This window comes from Mobula hypostoma, chromosome 8 (assembly GCF_963921235.1).
Source record: "Mobula hypostoma chromosome 8, sMobHyp1.1, whole genome shotgun sequence".
Taxonomy (NCBI): domain Eukaryota; kingdom Metazoa; phylum Chordata; class Chondrichthyes; order Myliobatiformes; family Myliobatidae; genus Mobula; species Mobula hypostoma.
Genome location: NC_086104.1, coordinates 95,708,062 through 95,729,123, shown reverse-complemented (window position 1 = coordinate 95,729,123; position 21,062 = coordinate 95,708,062). Strand labels below are relative to the sequence as shown.

The window sequence follows — 21,062 nt, the reverse complement described above, 5'->3', positions numbered from 1 at the left end:
CGACACAGATCTATCCCCCAATGCTATCATAGTCACTTGTATCACAATGCATTTTCTTTGCCCTTCCCACTACTTTTCTAATTACAGCTTGTTATTTTAAATTGTACAAAAGGTGAATTGGAGTATCACTGCCTAACTTCCCTAAAAGCTTTATTCCGCTGCTTCACAGCTCTTTTACATTCATCCATCCACCAGGGAACAGCTCCCCTTTTATTATCTCCCAATGATTTGGAATTGATTCCTTGGCTGTGGAGTTGAGTGCAGACCTCAAAGGTATTATTACTGAGCCTCGAAAACCACATGATCAGGAAATCTGCTTTCACATGAATCATCACATATGGCCCGACTTGCCTTTTTAAAATTCCATTGGATATAGGAGAGCCTTTCTTCTGACAGACATCTATTCCATTGTACAGATAATGGGGAAATGACACTCCCCATTGTTGTGTCATTATACATTTCCCAGTTATACATCCTCAGATACCAGTGTAAGGTCAATAGCAGAAAGCGTTGTTAAATAGATTTATCCTTGTGCTTCTACCATAATTCAAGCACATAAAACACTTTACTTTCAGAAAGTCTTCCACCACTGTCACGTGCATGTTAGTGTCACACATAGTACTGAGCATTACAATCCCCACACCGTATAATCTTATTTATCCCATCTCCAATCTATCAGGTATTAACCTTTCACAACCGTTCATAAAATTTTATTATTCTTTCCTCAAATTTCAATCGCAATTGGTTCATAAACAACTCCAATCTCCAAAACTCTTAAGCACTATCCCATTTTTGACAAAGCTAGTCACTCCTCCATTGCCCAATTTCTGATTGAGTCTGAAATCAACATAACCTTATATCTTAAAATTTAGTCACGGTTTCAACCAGGTTTTTCTGTACACACAAAACATAAGGTTTACTTGGTAAATCTTCAATAAACTTCTTAAACTCTTGACCATTAGCATCGCATTTTAAGACTAAACAAAAATACTAACAAGCCTCCTTTTAAATCTGAACATTATTTTTCCTCATTTTACCGCATCATTATTAACTTATACGGTCAAGACTTTTATCTCTAGATGGTTTCTGCAGCTTTTAATATATTTTTCCCGTCCTACTTTTGTTTGTACTGTACAAATTATCACATCTGCCATGAAAATGATAAGTTTAGTTTATCAACAATCAGAGAATACTTTGTTATACAATTATGCCATGAAAATGATAAGTTTAGTTTATCAACAATCAGAGAATACTTTGTTATACAATTATGCACTTTGTATTCTGTATTCTGTATTCTGGAATTCTGGATATTAATAGGTCCCACTGACACTGTCTTCTGTACTTTCTGCAGAGTCTCTGCATATGATATTCCCATTTCCACCCGAACACGGGGCACTTCCACAGATCTTTACAACACAGGACACTCTATATAAGCAGAGTATGTTCTTCTCCACAGTTGTTACATTTTAGCCTAACGCCTTCTCCACAAGTACCATAATTATGTTCTCCATCACATCTACCCCACGACTTTTACCCTTACACACAGCTGCTACACGACCAAACCTCTAGCATTGATAGCATCTCAGAAGGGGGCAGCACATCAGCTCAAACCACATAACCCAAATTAACCCTATCCGGCAACTTTTTTTTCCCATCAAATTTAATCAACATCGATAAACTATCTGTTCTAACCCCACCACGAAGCCCTTTTAAACGTTTAGCGTCCACGACTTTTCCCCCAACAAAATTTTGTTTAACTTGGTCCACGGGTAGAGGCACTCCAGAGATGATTCCCCAAAGCCACATAATTCCCTGGTGTTACTTCCCTTCCTTCCCCAGCTCTTAACCCCAAATCTTTCTCACATTGTATCCTAACGCTTTTTATAAAACAATTGGTATCGGAAACAGGTCCGCTTTCAAAATTCAACAATAGTTCAGCTTCCCACTGACTGTTTATCCCAAATGTTTGGTTGCCTAGCTACCGTCCCGTCCATTCCACCAATCATCTCACAGGATTTACCGACACCTGCCAGTGAACGTCGAGTACGCAGGCGCGGTTTCCATGCCGCTGTCCCAGTGAAAGGCGATTGTATTGGCACGGGCGGTTGCCAAGTTGCGAGGGCCAGCCAATGAAAGGAGCCGGAGGCGCGTTGTGCTGTTGCTGTTGGTAGGAAAGCGGGAAGTTGAGGGCGGCAGACCGGGGCTTGTGGTGGGTTGGGTCACAGGGGGACGGAGTCTGGGGGGTCGCGTCACAGGGGTACGGAGGCGGGTGGGTCGCGTCACAGGGGTACAGAGGCTGTGGGGGTCGCGTCACAGGGGTACGGAGTCTGGGGGGTCGCGTCACAGGGGTACGGAGGCGGGGGGGGCCGCGTCACAGGGGTACGGAGGCGGGGGGGGCCGCGTCACAGGGGTACGGAGGCGGGGGGGGGCCGCGTCACAGGGGACGGAGGCGGGGGGGCCGCGTCATAGGGGGACGGGGCTGGGGGGCCGCGTCACAGGGGTACGGAGGCGGGGGGGGGCCGCGTCACAGGGGGACGGAGGCGGGGGGGTCGCGTCACAGGGGGACGGAGGCTTGGGGGGGCTGGAGAGCAGGATCACAGGGATACGGAGCCTAGGAGGCGGGGGGGCCGGGTCACAGGGGGACGGGGCTGGGGGGCCGCGTCACAGGGGGACGGAGTCTGGGAGGTCGCGTCACAGGGGTACGGAGGCTTGGGGGGGCCGGGTCACAGGGGTACGGAGGCTTGGGGGGGCCGGGTCACAGGGGGACGGAGGCTTGAGGGGGCTGGGGAGCAGGGGTACGGAGGCTGTGGGGGGGGCCGCGTCACAGGGGTACGTAGGCTGTGGGGGGGGCCGCGTCACAGGGGGACGGAGTCTGGGGGGTCGCGTCACAGGGGTACAGAGGCTGGGGGGTCGCGTCACAGGGGTACGGAGGCGGGGGGGGGCCGGGTCACAGGGGGACGGAGGCTTGAGGGGGCTAGGGAGCAGGATCACAGGGATACGGAGCCTAGGAGGCTGGGTCACAGGGGTACGGAGGCTGAGAGGCTGGGGAACTGAGTGGGCGATGGTGACGAGAGGCTGGTGGGGTGCCTTATCATCCCAGAGAATCACATATGTGATCACAGAAGGCTCATCATAGAATTCAACGTGCAATGGATAAAACAATAACCGTGTACTTATTAAAAGTCGTTGTGCTCAAAGCAAATCACAGGGAATTTTACTAACCTTTTGTCTGGGATTACTAGTTATAGCGCTACGAATAGTCTTTGCTGTTAATGGTAATTATTTGATTTTTTAATAATCAGTGTTATTGATAATTGAGTCATTAATCATTTATATTAATCTTTGAATTACGCCTCAGTTGTTGGTCTCTCTCTCTGTAGGTGCTCCCCTGCTGAAGGTATGACAGCAGGATCCATTGCAGTGCCACACATCATCCCACTTAGGGTCTCCCAGCAAGGCAAAGCCAAGCATGAAATCGATACCAACACTCTCATCGGAATCAAGTCAGGTAAGATTTTTTTTGGACCATAATTGGTTTAAAACAGAAGACCAGACAATTCCTGAAATATAATGAGGGTAATCACATGCCTTCAGTAGCGTACCCCTGAGTCGATCTCCTCTTCCAGTTCTATGATCGCTGAGATCTCTACGACCCTCTAATTATGACCTCTTCCACCATCCCATCTCTTTAAATGATGATTTTTTTGTGCTTGAATCTTTCTACACTTCTACTCTTGTTTCCTCTTTAAAAAAAAACCCTCCTCAAAACTTAGACCCTTTCAATTCCTCTTTGGTCACTATTCCTTGTCTGCTGTCTTTAGCTCAGAGCCAAGTTTTGTCTGTCTGTCTGTCTGTACTTCTGCTAGGTTCTTTCGGTCATTTTTGTAGATTAAAGCACTATGTTGAGATTGTCTTCTCTCATTCCCATAGCAAGTGTTGCCCAAGCAAGTCAGTGGTGTTACTTCCATCTTGTTCCCTTGCGCTTGCTCCATTATCGGTGCCCCGTATCTGAAAAAAGAATGCAAACATGACTATAGACTGAATAAGGCACCATCCAAAGTTCAGTAGTAATACCTTACTACACCAAGTGACAGAACAGAATTACAATAGTCAGTACTTTATTAAAATAAGAATTTCTGCAGTTGCTGGAAATCCAGAACAACACACACACACAAAATGCTGGATGAACTCAGCAGGTCAGGCAGCATCTGTGGAGAGGAATAAACAGTTGATGTTTCAGGCCGAGTCTTGATGACTGGTCAACTGTTTATTCCTCTCCATTGATGCTGCCTGACCTGCTGAGTTCATCCAGCATTTTGTATGTGTTGCAACTCTCAGTGCGTTGCTGTTGTGCTTACAGGGGCAGACTTTTAAGACCATAAGACAGGAGTGGAATGAGGCAGTTAGGCTCATTGAGTTTGCTCTGTCATTCCATCCTGGCTGATTTATTATCCCTCTCAAACTCATTATCCTGTCGTCTTCCCATAACCTTTGACACCCTGACTAATCAAGAACCTATCAACCTTCGCTTTAAATACACCCAATGACTTGGCCTCCACAGCCACCTGTGGCAATGAATTCCACAGATTCACCATCTCTGGCTAAAGAAATTCCTCCTCATTTCTGTTCTAAAGGGATGTCCTTTTATTCTGAGGCTGTGCCCTCAGGTTCTAGACTCCTCCACTATAAGAAACATCCTTTCCACTTCCATTCTGTCTAGGCCTTTCAAAATTCCATTGTTTTCATTGATTTCCCTCCCACCCCCGCATTCTTCTATTTCAAGTTTAATTGTCGCTCAGCCATCCATGATACCCATCAATACACTCAAACAAAACCGTGTTACTCCAGGGCCAAGGTGCAAAACACAGTACCAACAGTCATTCACAGCACAAGGCACATATAGCACAAAAGGATAACAGTAAAATACAGTCACACACAAAGAATACATAGCCCAAATCCCCGAGTCCATAAATGTTGCAGCAGTCTGCACTCGAACACAACACATCTTGTCTTCTGCCGAGTGAACACTGGAGAGTGGCGCTGCTCCAGCATAGACCCCACATCAGACTGTCTCCAGCACTCCGACTCTGACGCCCGTCTCCTGGGTGGCTGCAAGCCGGCAACACCACAGTCAGAGGCCATGCCCTGGCTATGACTGAGGCCGAGCTGCCCCCCCACCATCGGTCCACATTACAAAAGTCCAATAGGGTCTTGCGATCACAAGAAAAGCGGCTAAAACAATCACTCGCTGTTAGACTGCACACTGCCTTCATGCGTTGACGCCTCTCTGACGCAGGCAGTAGCAGGATCCACACCAAGTCCAGACCCTTCAGTTTCTCCGCCAGCCAGCGGGGTAGACCTGCAGTACTTTAAGTTGTTAATGTCCGACATAAAACAAGTACAGTACTATAAGTTACAATACAAAACTAACTAGTGCAAAAGAGGAATGACAAGGTAACGTACGTGGGTTCAGTAACATTTAGAAATCTGATGGCAGAGGGGGAGAAGCTGCTCCTTAAACACTGATTAGTTTAGTTTATGAGGACACTCAGTCCTCGTTTATTGTCATTTAGAAATGCATGCATTAAAAAATGATACTATGTTCCTCCAGTATGATATCACAGAAACACAAGACAGACCAAGACTAAAACTGACAAAAACCACATAATTATAACATATAGTTACAACAGTGCAAAGCAATACCATAATTTGATAAAGAGCAGACCATGGGCACAGTAAAAAAAAAAAAGTCTCAAAGTCCCAATAGCCCCAACATCTCACGCAGACGGTAGAGGGAAGAAACTCTCCCTGCCATGAGCTTCCAGCGCCGCAAATTTGCCGATGCAGCATCCTGGAAGCACCCGACCATAGTCTGACTCTTGAGTCCATCCCAAAACTTGGAGCCTCCGACCAGCCCTCCGGCACCGAGCACCGAGCACCATCTCTGCCGAGTGCTTCGACTCCGCCCCAGCCGCCAAGCAACAAGCAAAGCTGAGGACTCGGGGCCTTCCCCTCTGGAGATTTCCGATCACACAGTAGCAGCAGCAGGGAAACAGGCATTTCAGAAGTTTCACCAGATGTTCCTCTGTGCTCTCACGTCTGCCTCCATCAAATCAGAATTGTGCACGGCATCCTACTTGACAGATAACAGATATCATCACCGGAGAGGCCGCGCACACTGCGTCGCACCGCCATCTTCTCTTCCTCCTTGTGTGCATCTTCAAGTTCCTGTACCTCCTCACTGATGGTAGTAATGAGAAGAGGGCACTTCCTGGACAGTAAGGGTCCTTAATAATGGTTGCTGCCTTCTTTAGACACAACCTTTTGAAGATGTCCTCGATGATGGGAGGGCTTGTGCCCATGATAGAGCAGGCTGTATTGCAATTCTCTGCAGCCCCTCTTGATCTTGTGCGTTGGAGCCTCCTGACCAGAGGGCGATGCAATCAGTCAGAATGCTGTTCGCAGTATATCTGTAGAACTTTGCATGAACCTTTGGCGATATACTGTCGTGGTTTCTTGTTTCTCACAAACGACAAGGAGATGCAGAAAACTCGTCAAGACGTTTTAAACTTTAATTTGCAAATCAAAGCTGAGACAATTAGAAAGCTAGTCGCTGACTGCCCATCGAGGCTTGTATACAACATTTTTTATAGCAATTTCCTATCTTAGCTACATTATCATATCCAGTCGGCCTGTGATTACATATCATCAATATATCCGCTCTTGACTTTCCACTATTGTTTTACTCCCCAACTTAATTATGTCCTAGTTTACATTTTAGACCATATGTCCTCTCATCCCTAACCACAGTTATTTCTTAATTAGTCTTGTGTTGACATACTGCCCCATATTTCATCACCTTACTCACCACCGTTATCTTTCTACTTGGTTTCATTCTAGTTCTCTTCATGAATTAATAGTGATTAGGTCAAAAGTCATGGCTACATAGTGAATACCTTCTATTCAGCTAGCAATGGTTACATAGTAAATATAGAAAATATAATGTGTGCATTTGAGTAAATACTGAAATACTGTTGAGTAAATATTGTAATAAATAGAAAATACAATGTATGTGTTTACATTTTCCAATATAATCTACCCTTTGAGATCCACAGGGTCTCATACAGAGAGAGAGAGAGAGGATTGAGGGTCTATGCACAAAAGCTCAAATAAAGCCCCGCATTTACTCCCAAATTTGGGTTAAACTATAGTTTCCTGCGCTTAAGACTCAAAGTGTTCTCTCCATACCTCCCTAGGCCGCTGAGCCAAAAACCCATCCCTTCGTATCTGAGACAGGGAAAAAGACTCAGGAGCCTTCACAGCCTAATCCCCACATACTTCATCTCTCTCCTGTTCGTCTTGCGTGTCTCGTAGACTGTACAAATACATCATTGGTGCTTCCTTCTCCGTAGGGCTCGACCCAACAATTTCCAGGAGCATCGGAAACCGCTTCATTGCAGCATGCACTACAAGCGACTTGAGGCATGGAAGAAAACAGCACAGAATGACCGCACAGCTTAGCAATACAATACCAATGGTTACTGCAGTCTTGGTCAGCCATGCTCCCCATCCTCCTAGTTTACTATTTAACCAGTCAAAGAACTGGTGTCCAAACCCTGCATTTTGTTTAACTTCCTTTCTTAGATTTTTGGGTTTATTCATTGCTCTGGTAAATGATCCCTCCGGACTAGTGTTATTCGGTATAAAAGTACAGCACTGTTCCCCAAACATTACACAAACCCCTCCTTTCTCCGCCAATAGCCAGTCTAGTACCTGTCTGCTTTGCCACGCCACTCTACTGGTTGCATCTAGCTGCTGCCCCAAGGCCTCTAGTGCATCATCAGTGTAGTTAATAAATCTCTGTTGATCATAATATATATAATTTATCCATTCAACATTTTTGCTAACCCCTATTACAGGTGCAAGTGCTTCCCAGCCCGCAGCAATCTCATTTCTTGCCTTAAACTCGTTAGGTATACCCCTCAGCTGTCCTATACTGTCGATCCAAATCGTCAGGTCAGGCTCATATTTTCTCTTCCTCCGTTTTAGTGTCTGTTGCCTCGAGGTGTCAAACTGTATTTCAGGGGATACTACAACTTCTTGAATCAGCATAACACGCGTACATGTACCTGCCCAATTAAGGGGAAGTGTGGATCTCAGACCCCCCTCCTGTCCACACAGCCACCAGGTATCTGCTAACGGGATGGTCTGGGAGTTCAGTGCACCCTCGGGCAGAGGGGTACCTGTCTGGTATCCTCGGCCTGGGGTTATATCCCAAATCTTAACACGGTTGCCGCTGAAATGTCCAACCGAGAGGTCACCCGTCCGCGTGAAGCATTTATAACTCTAATGTTCCTGCATTTTAAGCTTTCCCAATGTGGGTGTCTGGCTTCTTTTATTTATAGCCCACGGTCTGCTGTAATTACAGTTAGGGGCAAGCTTGTTTTGATCAAACTGCGAGGAAGCCTGGTATAACATACACCAATAAGGGCACATTGGTGTGTTATCAATACATTTATGATAACAAGGATCCATCCCGCTACAAATTCCCATACTGCAGGTCTTGACTACACTTGGACACTGCCGCGCACACTGCCCCCTCCGCTCCTTTCACCACTGCGTGCAGGTGGAGTTATAAGGCATGGGGGCTACGTGTTGCACCGGACTTGCCCTTGAGCATAGATAACAATTCTGTCTCCATCATCCCTGCTGTATAATTTGCCCATTGGTTACCACATGTTCTGGTACCATGGTACGGAGGTAACCGTTGTCTCCTCTTACTCCTTTCTCTCAGGTTTTGTGGGATCCTAACAGTCCCATGCCACATCTGCCAAATTAATGGTCTCCAAATCTGCACAAGAATATCTGAGTGTATCATCCCGGGGGGCAGGACTGGTTGCCCCCAAGTCGTCCCCATTATCTGAAAGAGTACTACCATCCATAACCCCATCCTTAGGGTCTTCGGGCCTGTCCTCAGGACCAAAAATTTCCCTTATTACTTGGTCAAGTTCCTGCGGTTCAGTGTCAGCTTCTTGTTGCTCTTGTCTGTCCCCTACTGTTTGTTCCTCTTCACCACTTACCTCGGGTGGCCCACCTGACTGTACCTGCGGGATTGCTCTAGTGCAGTGATTGAGATGATACCAGGTGGAGCGTCCTTCCACTTGAACTGCGGTGGGTGATGCTTTGGTTACTGTAAAGGGCCCTTTCCTTCTAGGTTCGTTCCACTTTCTTCGAAACGCTTGCACGTAGACCTGATCGCCTGGCTTGATTGGTCCTTCCCCTTGATCGATCTCTGGCTCTTTCTGTTTTTCCTGTGCATAGATAGACTTACGTATCATAGTTAATTGCCGCATGTATTGTTTTAATTCCAATTCCAATTGTTCCAAACTAGGCCCTTTATATGGTCCTCTCCACCGGGGCACTGACATGGGCCTTCCGGTTAGCATTTCATGCGGTGTTAGACACGTCATCCGATTAGTCTGCTTGCAGTAACTCATTAATGCTAACGGTAGTGCATCGACCCAGTTGAGTTTAGTATCTGCACAGATTTTATTTAGTTTGGCTTTTAAGGTCCCGTTAGTTCTTTCCACCATACCCTGCGACTGAGGGTGATACACACATCCAAATCTTTGCTTTATTCTCAGTGCTCGCAGAACTAACTTGACCACTTTTTGGATGAAAGCTGAACCATTGTCTGAGCTAATTTCTGTCAGTATCCCAAACCTTGGGATCACTTCGTTTGTCAGGAATTTCACCACTGTTCCTGCCCCTTGATCTTTCGAGGGTGCTGCCTCTACCCATCGGCTGAATCTGTCGATTACCACCTACATGTATCTTTTCCCTCTTACTGTTTTTATCATGTCTACATAGTCAATCACTAGGTGTTTAAATGGCCCGTCAGGTACGGGTATATGACCTATTGGGGTTGTAATTCCTTTCCGAACATTATTCTGCGCGCATACCTCGCACTGTGACAATACATGGTCTACTGAAGCCTGTAAATAAGGTGACCAAAATCCATCCTTTTTTATTTTCCTTATTACTTCCCCCCTTGCACAATGATCCATCCCACGTGCTTCTGAGATCAGGATAGTCAGTAAAGGGGTGGGAGCTACCAGTAGGCCATCTTCCGTGGTCCATAGGCCTTCTGGGTTCTGCTTGGCCCCCCTTCGTCTCCACAGTGTTTGTTCTGCCAAAGTTGCCTTTCTCTGTATTTCAGTTAGGTCCTCTCCCATAGGTTCCGGCTCTAGACTTACTTGGGGTGCGATAACAGCGGATGTACACCCAGACGCTTTCCTGGCTGCTTCATCTGCAGCTTGATTTCCTTTTTCGCTTTTAATTCCTGTAACCTTTTGATCTCTTCTTCTATTTCCTATTTTATGTGCCTGGCATTTTACTATAGCCAGTGCTTTAGGTTTATCTCACCAGCATCTGAATTATCTATTAAACTATCTTTATCTCTTATTACGTTCTGCCCGTGCAGACCCCTACTTAGGGCGGTATCCACAGAACCTTTTACACCTCGCCTATGCAGGCCCTTACACTTCTTAAGGCGGTATTTACGAGGATTTTTAGTTCTCCTTCCCTGCCTGTTCAGACCTTCGTTTCGTGCGAAGCGGTATCCACAGGGACTTAACAACACCACGTGGAATTTTCTTACTTAACCTATTATTACTTTATTCGTACTTACCCCCACTGCCGTGCTCTTGATTAATCCTATGAGCCTCCTTTTATCCCCAATTTTGCCAGATTCTTTGAATCGGAGAGACCCTTCAGCAGTTGCTTCACACTTCTGAGTCCCCAAGACCCCCCAAAACCAACAGAATTCTTAGTCCGAATTATCGCAAAAAGCGCTCACCTTTTTACTTTGGGTGCACCCTTAATTCTGTTAGCCCCGTGAGGGCTCCTGAGGGACCGGGAAGTGTCCCAATCTGCGGTTCCCTTCCTCGCAGGTCTCTATCCAATCCTGTTCGTGACGCCAATTTTGTCGTGGTTTCTCGTTTCTCACAAACGACAAGGAGACGCAGAAAACTCGTCAAGACGTTGTAAACTTTAATTTGCAAATCAAAGCTGAGACAATCAGAAAGTTAGGAGCTGACTGCCCGTCGAGGCTTGTATACAGCATTTTTTATAGCAATTTCCTATCTTAGCTACATTATCATATCCAGTCGGCCTGTGATTACATATCATCAATATATCCGCTCTCGACTTTCCACTATTGTTTTACTCCCCAACTTAATTATGTCCTAGTTTACATTTTAGACCAGGTGTCCTCTCATCCCTAAACACAGTTATTTCTTAATTAGTCTTGTGTTGACATACTGCCCCATATTTCATCACCTTACTCGCCACCGTTATCTTTCTACTTGGTTTCATTCTAGTTCTCTTCATGAATTAATAGTGATTAGGTCAAAAGTCATGGCTACATAGTGAATACCTTCTATTCAGCTAGCAGTGGTTACATAGTAAATATAGAAAATATAGTGTGTGCATTTGAGTAAATACTGAAATACTGTTGAGTAAATACAGTGTATGCGTTTACATTTTCCAATAATACCAAATCTCCTCCAACTCCTAATAAAGTAGAGAACTAGTGTGCCGCCTTCAGGATTGCATCAATATGCTGGGCCCAGGAGAGAGCCTCTGTGAAGTTGGCCCTCAGGAATTTGAAGCTGCTCACTGCTGACCCCTCAATGAGGACTGGGGTTTGGTGTATGTTCTGGAGGGCTGCCAGAGCCAGGCTGGGATCCACAACACCAGGGGTGAGGAATGCAGGTTATCTGCAGAAGCTGGGGTCTGGAGTGCTTATTTATTACCCACCCCCTTTAAATCTGGCAGGTTCACTAGGAAATTTATTATATCATTGTGTATCTTAAAAAAAAAAGTGAAATACAAGTTTGATTTGGGTACTAGTCCGGCAAGTCTGCCAGTCTGGCACCACCGAGGTCCCAGTTTATCAGAGTGTTACTGTGTTTGTAAATGCAAGCTCCATTTTTGTCTGATGCTGCAGCAGTTCATGAGACTACCTCATAACTTCAGACACTCAAGTTCGTTCCAGCCCTCTGGTGCTGTCTGTTTGGAGAGTGAACATTTCTCCCACGTCCAAGAAAACCAACTGCTGTAGGAAGTCAGTGTGTCGGCCAGCATATGTGGAGGGAAATTGATAATCAAAGTTATAGGTCAAGACTCTTCATCTGGATTGGAACCCTTCATCCCTTCGAGACTGCGGTCTCAACCGGAAATGTCGATTATCTGTTTCCCGCCACAGATGCTGCCCGACTCATCGAGCTTCTGTAGCAGCTTTTTGCTTCAGATTCCAGCATCTGCAGTCTCGTGCATCTCCCTGCAACCAAGGGGGTTCCTCTGGCTGCGCCATTTTATCCCAAATTTTTCTGCCAAGAGAGAAATGAGTTGAGGTAGTTGAGCTTGTGTGAGAGACAGTGAGCGGCAGGTTGTATGGATAAATGATTGAATCCTAATGGCCCTGCTTCCCAGGGAGCTGGCATAGACCTGTGGGCTGAGTGGCTTCCTTTGTAAGAAGTAAGATCTTTGATATTGCAACATTTTCATTTTGTGTAAAGCTTCTAGGAATGTTTTCAGTGCAGGTAAGTGGTGGCTATGGTCACAATAGACAGCCCCTTAGGAGAACATCACACTCAATTCGAGTGATTCCCAATTACATCTTTTAGCTTGCAAATCAAGACTTGGATAGGAACAACGCATAATTAAAATAAAAGTTTCTCATTACTCAAAAACGTTTAGGGTCTTGAAACCCCCTATTAAGTTTCTGCCTAACTCATTACCATCAGCTTTGTTCTGAGGAAGACGATCTGAGCTTTCTAACTGAATATGACCAGAAATCTAGTTTTTTATTTACAGGAACATACTACTTTATGTTTTTTTTTTACTGTTTGTACGTAACAGACACTCATGATGTGGATGTATACTACACCGTGAATGGCAGCAGACCTCAACCCCAGAAGAAACCAAGCCACGGGGACAGCTCCACCTTCAAGTACAGGAAACCATTCACCTTGCCCGCAGGCAAACAGACTGTTAAAGCTTTGGCTGTCTCTAGGTAAATTTCCTATGTGTCAGTCCTGAAAAGAATAATTTTTCATTAGAAAGTAGTTTAATTGTGCCGGCTGGTGGCACAACAACATTGGCGCCGCTCCCAAGATGGCAACTCGACCTCGTAAAATAAAGGGAAAATACTGTGAAAGTGTCTGTGTGAGGAGTGGCGTGCAACACAGTCTCTCTCTCGCTCCGTGCCTTGTAAAAGCCATGAAAAAGACATCATCAGGGACGCACGCATGGACAGGCTGATGCACACATGCAGGCACACACCTAAAAAAAGAAAAGTAGTTTAATTGCATCAGAAAATTAAACCCTAAAATAGTTTGGAACAGAAAATGTCAGATCTACAGAATAAATCCACTCCTTCGATTTCCTCCATAATCTCTTAATCCCTCTTTGCCAGTATTGAATCAGCTTCCAACGCCCATTTAAGCTGTGTGTTCCAGATGATAAGAATTTGCTGAGTGGAGAAAGAAACTCTCTTATTCTTTAGATTATTATCTTAAAACTTTGTTCTCTGATTATCAAGAAATCATTTCCCCATATCTACGCCAGGAGGTCTGAATGCTTGCATTAACCACATCTGCCTTCAGGAGAGCAAATCCATATTCTCTACTTTCTCCATAATCCTTGCACTGTTTTTCAATTTAATTTTATTTACCTATCCACTTTCTTTCTACAAGACATTATTGCACACTGTGCCGTGTTATATTTCAAATAACATAACATCATCTTACTTGGCCATTTCATGGCTTCCTCCTGCCTTAGTGTAGTATTCTACCATTTTTCTATTGTCATTCTAAATGTCTGTGTCATCTACAAACTTTTTAGAGATGGCCGAGAGAGTGGTGTTGTGACTAAGGTGTTTCTTGTGGAGTATGTGCAGCCCAGCTCAGTAGAAGTGCTGGAGGATGATGAAGAGAATTTCCTCCAAGATTATAAAAAGGAGCTTTCCAGACAGGTGAGCACGTGTAGATGGGTACACTGGCTGGATTTTACTCACAAAACGCTGGTTCAGAGTTTCTTGTTTCTTGTACGGTTTTGTAAAAAAAAATAGACCCTTGGTGACACTGTTCCTTCCAGCCTTACTTTGCCATTTGTTTCTGATATTACTGTGATGTCACAATTAATATTATGTGGTTAGATAGCTATTCATATATTAGAGTATTGGAACAAGAATAGATCATTCAGCCCCTTAAGCTTATTGCACTATTGGGTTATGGCTGATGTGTAACCCTGGAGACACAAGACTGAAGATACAGGAATCTGAATCAATGAACTAACTACTGGAGGTACTTAGTGGAGGGAAATGAGCAGTCGACATTTCGGGTCAAGGCCCTTCTTCCGGACTGGCCCATTGAGATGGGTCCAAATGTCAGTTGTTCACTTCCCTCCACAGATGCTGCCTGACCCACTGAGTATCTTCAGAGTATTTTGATCTGCAAATCAAAGCCAAAGAGAAAGTTATTATCTAAGTACACAGATGTTACCGTTTACTACTTTGAGATTAATTTTCTCACAGGCCTTTACAGGAAACAAAGATCTACAATAGAATAACAACTATATATGAACAAAGACTGACAAGCAATCAATATGTAAAAGGAGCCAAACTGTGCAACTGAAAGTAATTCTGAGAGCATGAGCTGTAAAGAGCCCTTGAAAGGAAATCTAGCTTGTAGAATCAGTTCAGAATGGTGATGAGTGAAGTTATCCATGCTTCTTTAGGAGTTTGATGGTTGAAGGTAATAACTGATCCTGGATATGGATCCAAGGGTTTCTGTACCTCCTGCCCAGTGGTAGTAGTGATGGGAGCATCATCCTGGAAGCTCCTCAGACAGGAGATGATATGCTTCATCACCAGTCTTCATCATTCTGCATACAAGTGATGGTCACTGAGACAGGTTACCACACTCTTCTTGGTTATATGACATTCTGATTGATCCAACATCTACAGCCCCTCTGCAAAAAGTGCTTTCTGGTTTTATTCTGCTTGATCTAACTCTAATTTTCAGAACGTAAGAAGTAAACAATCTGTAAAATTGGGCCTGTATTCTTGATGGCGTTTAGATGAATGAAGGGGAATCTCATTGAAACTTATCAAATATTGAAAGGCCTAGATAGAGTGGGTGTGGAGAGGATGTTTCCTGTAATGGGGGAGTCTAAGAACAGAGCTGAGGAAGAATTTCTTTAGCCAGAGAGTGGTGAATCAGTGGAATTCATTGTCAATAGGTACGTTTAAAGTGGAGGTTGATAGGTTCTTGGTTAGTCAGGGCATCAAAGGTTATGGGGAGAAGACAGGAGAATGAGGGATAATAAATCAGCCATGATGGCATGGTGGAATGGGTTCGATGGGCCAAATGGCCTAATTCTGTTCCTACAGTATGTCTTATGGTCTTATGTAAAATAACTGATTGTAGAGAAAACAACTATAACAATTTCAACAATCAATGTTGCAAATTATTTTATTTAGTGATACAACTCAGTTCCAGCCCAACAAGCCTGTGCCACCCAGTTACACCCATGTAACCAATTAACCTACTAACCGGTACGTCTTTGGAATGTGGGAGGAAGCCAGAGCACCCAAAGGAAACCCATGTGGTCACAAGGAGAGCGTACAAACCCCTTGACGGGGATTTAACCTGGGTTACGTGCTCTACGCTATCATGCCGCATCCCCACAGGGATAAATTATGGGGGAGAAAAATCAAATAATGCTGAATCTCAGAGATATAATCTGATGTTCAGTTTAGTCAAAACAGAAATATAACCTACAAAGATGGGCTAGATTACAGGGCCCGTTCATGGCTCTTGGCCAGTGACACACGTGGCATGAAGTATGTAGTAAGAGAGCAAATGTTGCTATCAGAGAAACAAGTCATATTAACTTCTTGTAATTGAGCTAGCAGGCTTGGCACTACAAGTAAGAACAAACAGCCTGCTGGAATGTTTACGTCAAGATGAAAGAGCAAAAGACTTGCTCCTAAAGAATTGGCCTCTGCGGGTATGCAGGGAAAGGTAATAGGTTTGTGAACACAAAGTATCAGTAGAGGAAATGTGCCCTCTAATGTGCCTATTGATAATCTTCCAGTGTACTGACCTGGGACAGGGGTCTCTCATTCTGGCTTGGTCAGGAAGTTACTGAAATGTTTGTAGGTTGGTCAGGATAACGCTCTTCCTTAATGTGTGACCTAAGAATTAGATCACACAGCTCACATGTATTTATGGTTTAGGTGTAATCATCATTCTAAGATTTCTGATTTTTAACTCACCCCAGTACACTCTATATGGATTCCTTGCATATGCTCAGTCAAAACCACTGAACAAAGCAACTTAAATTTTAACAGTTTACTGGGGAATGCAGTCGGTGACTGAACAAATGGATTTAATTTGTATGGTGTATTTATAATGAGATTAACTTGGTATGTGTAGATTGTAATAGGTAGGAAGACCAGGGGCAAAATAGAATTATCTCATTCCTCCCCAAGTTCTGCTTCTTTGTGATGATAGAAGTACAAGTAGTTCTATTTGCTTTGTTTCTGCATCTCACTTAATAAAATAAGACCTTAGTTTTAACTGTTACTTTTATTTAACTATGTGGTTGTATTTTAGTTCCACCATTCAAAGATCTGTGCTTGATAGTTTAGTGTGCTTAAAAACAAGCTACTGGAGAGATGTGGGTTCAGGCAGCATCTGTCTAGGGAAATGGACGGATTCCATCATTTGTGGCCTGTGTTGCTTCCACCTTTTCCTGCCCAGCTTCTATCGGCATTTCCTTTCTTCCCTTCTCTATCTACCACTAGTTTTCACCTGTAGCCACCTGTCACTTGCCAGTTCTTGTCCCAGCCCTCTCCCTTCTACTCTGAAGTCCTGATGAAGGGTCTAATCCAGAAACATTGACCATTCATTCATTTCCATAGATACTGTCTGACTTGCTGAGTTCCTCTGGCATTTTGTGTGTGTTGCTTTGGATTTCCAGTATCTGCAAAATTTCTCGTGTTTATTATTCTGCAGAATTTTCCTATTCTTTCATGTCGATAGTCCATTTCCCTCTGCAGATGCTGCCTGACCCACTGAGTTCCTTTAGCAGTATATTGTTTGCTCCAGATTCCAGCTTGTCTTTAAAGTTCAAAATAAATTTATTATCAACCCACATAAAACCTTGAGATTCATGGCCCTGTAGTCACCCACAAGAAAATAAAGAAATACAGTAGAATCCACGAAAAACCATATGTAACAGACTGACAAGCACTCAATGTGTAAAAGAGGACACGACATGCAAATAATTAAAAAAATAAATGGGTAATACTGAGAACATGAGCTGTAGCTTCCTGAGAGTGAGTCTACAGGCTGTGGAGTCAGTTTAGCGCTGAAGCGAGTGACGCCATCCAGGTTGGTTCAGGAGCTCAGTGGTTGTAGGGCAGCAAATGTTCCTGAACCTGGTGGCCCTGGACCCGAGACCTCCTGTCCTATGGTAGTACCATATACAATGGTTGTCCTATGGTTGTATGGGTACCATATACAACCCCGAGATTCGTCGTCTTTGCAGGCAGCCACAAAACAAAGGAGCATAATATAATTCATGACGAGCCCCACACAACAAAGACTGACAAGCATCTAATGTGTGAAAGAAGAACAAATTGTGCAAACAATAAAATAAAGAAATAAGTACACAGAACGTGAACTGCAGAGTTCCCAGAAGTGAGTCCGCAGCCACGGAACTAATCGGCACTGAGGCAAGTGAAGCTGGTTCAGGAGCCCAAAGGCTGCAGGGCAACAACTGCTCCCAAACCTGGTGGCTTGCAACCCAGGACTCCTGCACCACTTGCCTGATGGAGACAGCAAGAAGAGAGGGGGACAGGTCAAACCCAGGCAAACGGGTCAGGCGCAGGTGGGGGGGTCTTCCTGACATGGGGAAGCAGGCTGAACACCCTAGGCCTTGATCCCTTAATGTTTTTCATCTGACTTGGTGCTTAAATCGGCTAAACATCAGTTTATTTTTCACTCGGGCTTGATGTTATAAGTCCGCCCCACTAACGGCGGCTGTACTTGCATTCATGAGAGTTCAGTGTGCCAAATCCTTCAGGAAATCACAAAAACACCAGGTCGTTTAGAAGCACACCTCCCAGGGGGAAATTACAGGGTGTGTACTGCAGTGATGATAGTCCAGAAGAGATAGATTGAGGAGAATAGCCGGTAGTGTGTAAGCCACCTGCAGAAAGCCACCGTACGTCGCCACCACCATCTTTGGAAGTGGCAAGAAGCAGGAGATGGGTCCAATGCAGGCAGACGGGACGGGCTCAGGTGGGGGATCTTGACTGGCATGGTGGCTGAATGTTAGTTCGTTTTCCACCTCAGACCTCAACTTTAATCAGGCTTGAATTCTGCCTCATGTGTCTTTAATGTACTATGGTGTAGCACCAGCCCATCATCAGATATAATATTTAAAAATTTTAGGTTCTATATATGAAAAAAAAAGAAAGACTCATTTAAAATTCAAGGTCTGAACCTACCTCAAAACACTTCACAGTCAATTAAGACATTTCTGCAATAGTGTGGAAAATAAGATGGCAAACTTGGTCCCATAATCAGTAGTGAACGTGGAAATGGTAAAAGGTCATTGCTTCCCTCAGCTTTGTTTAATGAGCTCGTGCTTAAATTTTTCTCCCCACTTTGGCACCGTACACGCCTCACTTATACTGGAAGTGAGTCCCATACTATAACCCTTAAGAATAATTTCTTCACATTATCTTCTCTCTTAAATGCCCCAGCTTTGCCTGAAATTACTTGATACCCACACCATAGAAACATAGAAAACCTACAGCACAATATAGCCGCTTTGGCCCACAATGTTGTGCCGAACATGTACTTAGAAATTACCTAAGATTACCCATAGCCCTCTATTTTTCTAAGCTCCATTTACCTATCCAGGAGTTTCTTAAAAGACCCTATTGTAACTACCTCCACCACCATCACCGGTAGCCCATTCCATGCACTTACCCCTGACATGGACCCGTGAGGGAGGAGCTGGCCAAAGTTGAGTGGAAAGATACCCTAGCAGGGATGACAGTGGAACAACAATGGCAGGTATTTCTGGGAATAATACAGAAGGTGCAGGATCAGTTCATTCCAAAGAGGAAGAAAGATTCTAAGGGGAGTAAGGGGTGACCGTGGATGACAAGGGAAGTCAAGGACAGTATAAAAATAAAAGAGAGGAAGTATAACATAGCAAGGATGAGCAGGAAGCCAGAGGATTGGGAGACTTTTAAGGAGGAACAGAAGATAACTAAAAAGGCAATATGGGGGAAAAGATGAGGTATGAAGGTAAGCTAGCCAAGAATATAAAGGAGGATAGTAAAAGAGGAAAAAATTAATTAAGACCAAAGTTTGGCCCTTGAAGACAGAAACAGGTGAAATTATTATGGGGAACAAGGGTCATTAAATTAGCTGATGATACCACAGTGGTGGGGCTCATCAGCAAAAATGATGAAACAATGTACAGGGAGGAGGTCAAACACCTAGAGAGCTGGTGCAGGGATAACAACTTGATACTTAACGTCACCAAAACCAAGGAGATGGTCGTCAATTTCAGATGGTCTCAGCCTGGGCCCACAACCCTCAGCATCAGCGGCTCCACAGTGGAGAGAGTGGAAAGCATCAAGTTCCTTGGGGTGCAGATCTCGGACAATCTCACCTGGTCCAGGAACACCACTGGGATTGTGAAACAGGCCCAGCAGAGATTGCACTTTCTGAGGAAGCTTAAACAAGCATCACCCCCCCCCCACTAACATCTTAACTACATTCTACAGAGGCGTGGTTGAGAGTGTGCTGACCTTTTGCATCACAACCTGGTACTCCAGCTGCAGTGCTGTCGACAAAAAAGCCTTGCAGAGGGTGGTTAGAGGATTAGAGAAGGTTATTGGGGTCTCCCTACCTTCTGTCCAAGACCTCTTTCAGAGTCGAAGCCTCCAGAAGACACGGTACATCATTAAAGACCCCTCACACACTCTCCATGAACTGTTTGTTCTTCTGCCATCAGGTAAACGTTACTGGAGCATCAAAACTAAAACCACAAGGCTACTAAACAGCTTCGTCCCACAGGCAGTCAGACTGCTAAATAGCTGCTCTACCTGACTCTGCTTTGGACACTTTTAACTTGCACTGGACACTTATAACTTGATTTTAACTGACATGTGGCTGTTGTGTTTTACTATTTATTGTTATGTTTATTATTTAGTGTTGCGTTTGTTATGTTATGATTGCACTGCTCCTGAGAAACGCTGTCTCATTCTGCCCTGCAGAGCTGATGTACGGTTAGAATGACAATAAAGTTTTTTTGAATCTTTGAATCTTTAAAATGGCAGACGAGCTGAACAGATACTTTGTTTGTGTCTTCACTAGTGAAGGCAGATCCAATCTCCCATATGTAATAGTAACCAGAGGACCGAGGGTAACAGAGGAACTGAAGGAAATTTGCATTAGGCAGAAAATGGTGTTGGGTAAACTGATGGGATTAAAGGCTGATAAATCCCCAGGGCCTGATGGTCTGCATCCCAGGGTACTTAAGAAGGTGGCTCTAGAAATCGTGGATGTATTGATAATCATTTTCCAATGTTCTATAGATTCAGGATCAGTTCCTGCGGATTGGAGGGTAGTTAATGTTATCCCACTTTTTAAGAAAGGAGGGAGAGAGAAAACAGGCAATTATAGTGGTGGGGAAGATGCTAGAGTCAATTATAAAAGATGAAATAGCGTCATATTTGGATAGCAGTAGCAGGGTAGGTCTGCGTCAGCAAGGATTTACGAAGGGGAAATCATGGCTGACTAATCTTCTGGAATTTTTTGAGGATGTAACTATGAAAATGGACATGGGAAAGCCAGTGGATGTAGTGTACCTGGACTTTCAGAAAGCCTTTGATAAGGTCCCACATAGAAGGTTAGTGGGCAAAATTAGAGGACATGGTATTGGGGGTAAGGACATGGATAGAA

General features: G+C 44.4%; 1 protein-coding gene across 5 annotated transcripts in view; it reads left to right on the top strand.

Annotated features, from left to right (window-relative positions):
* The first annotated feature begins 2,969 nt into the window (after nucleotides 1–2,969).
* The window catches only part of dzank1 (double zinc ribbon and ankyrin repeat domains 1), a 134,934-nt gene continuing 116,841 nt past the window's right edge, over nucleotides 2,970–21,062 (top strand). For all 5 annotated transcript variants that reach the window (XM_063056400.1, XM_063056397.1, XM_063056398.1 and 2 more), the window contains exons 1-4: nucleotides 2,970–3,275; nucleotides 3,381–3,508; nucleotides 12,925–13,078; nucleotides 13,909–14,038. In XM_063056400.1, coding sequence (XP_062912470.1) covers nucleotides 3,400–3,508; nucleotides 12,925–13,078; nucleotides 13,909–14,038 — 393 coding nt within the window. In that variant the 5' untranslated portion in view covers nucleotides 2,970–3,275; nucleotides 3,381–3,399. The remainder of the gene's footprint in view (nucleotides 3,276–3,380; nucleotides 3,509–12,924; nucleotides 13,079–13,908; nucleotides 14,039–21,062) is intronic.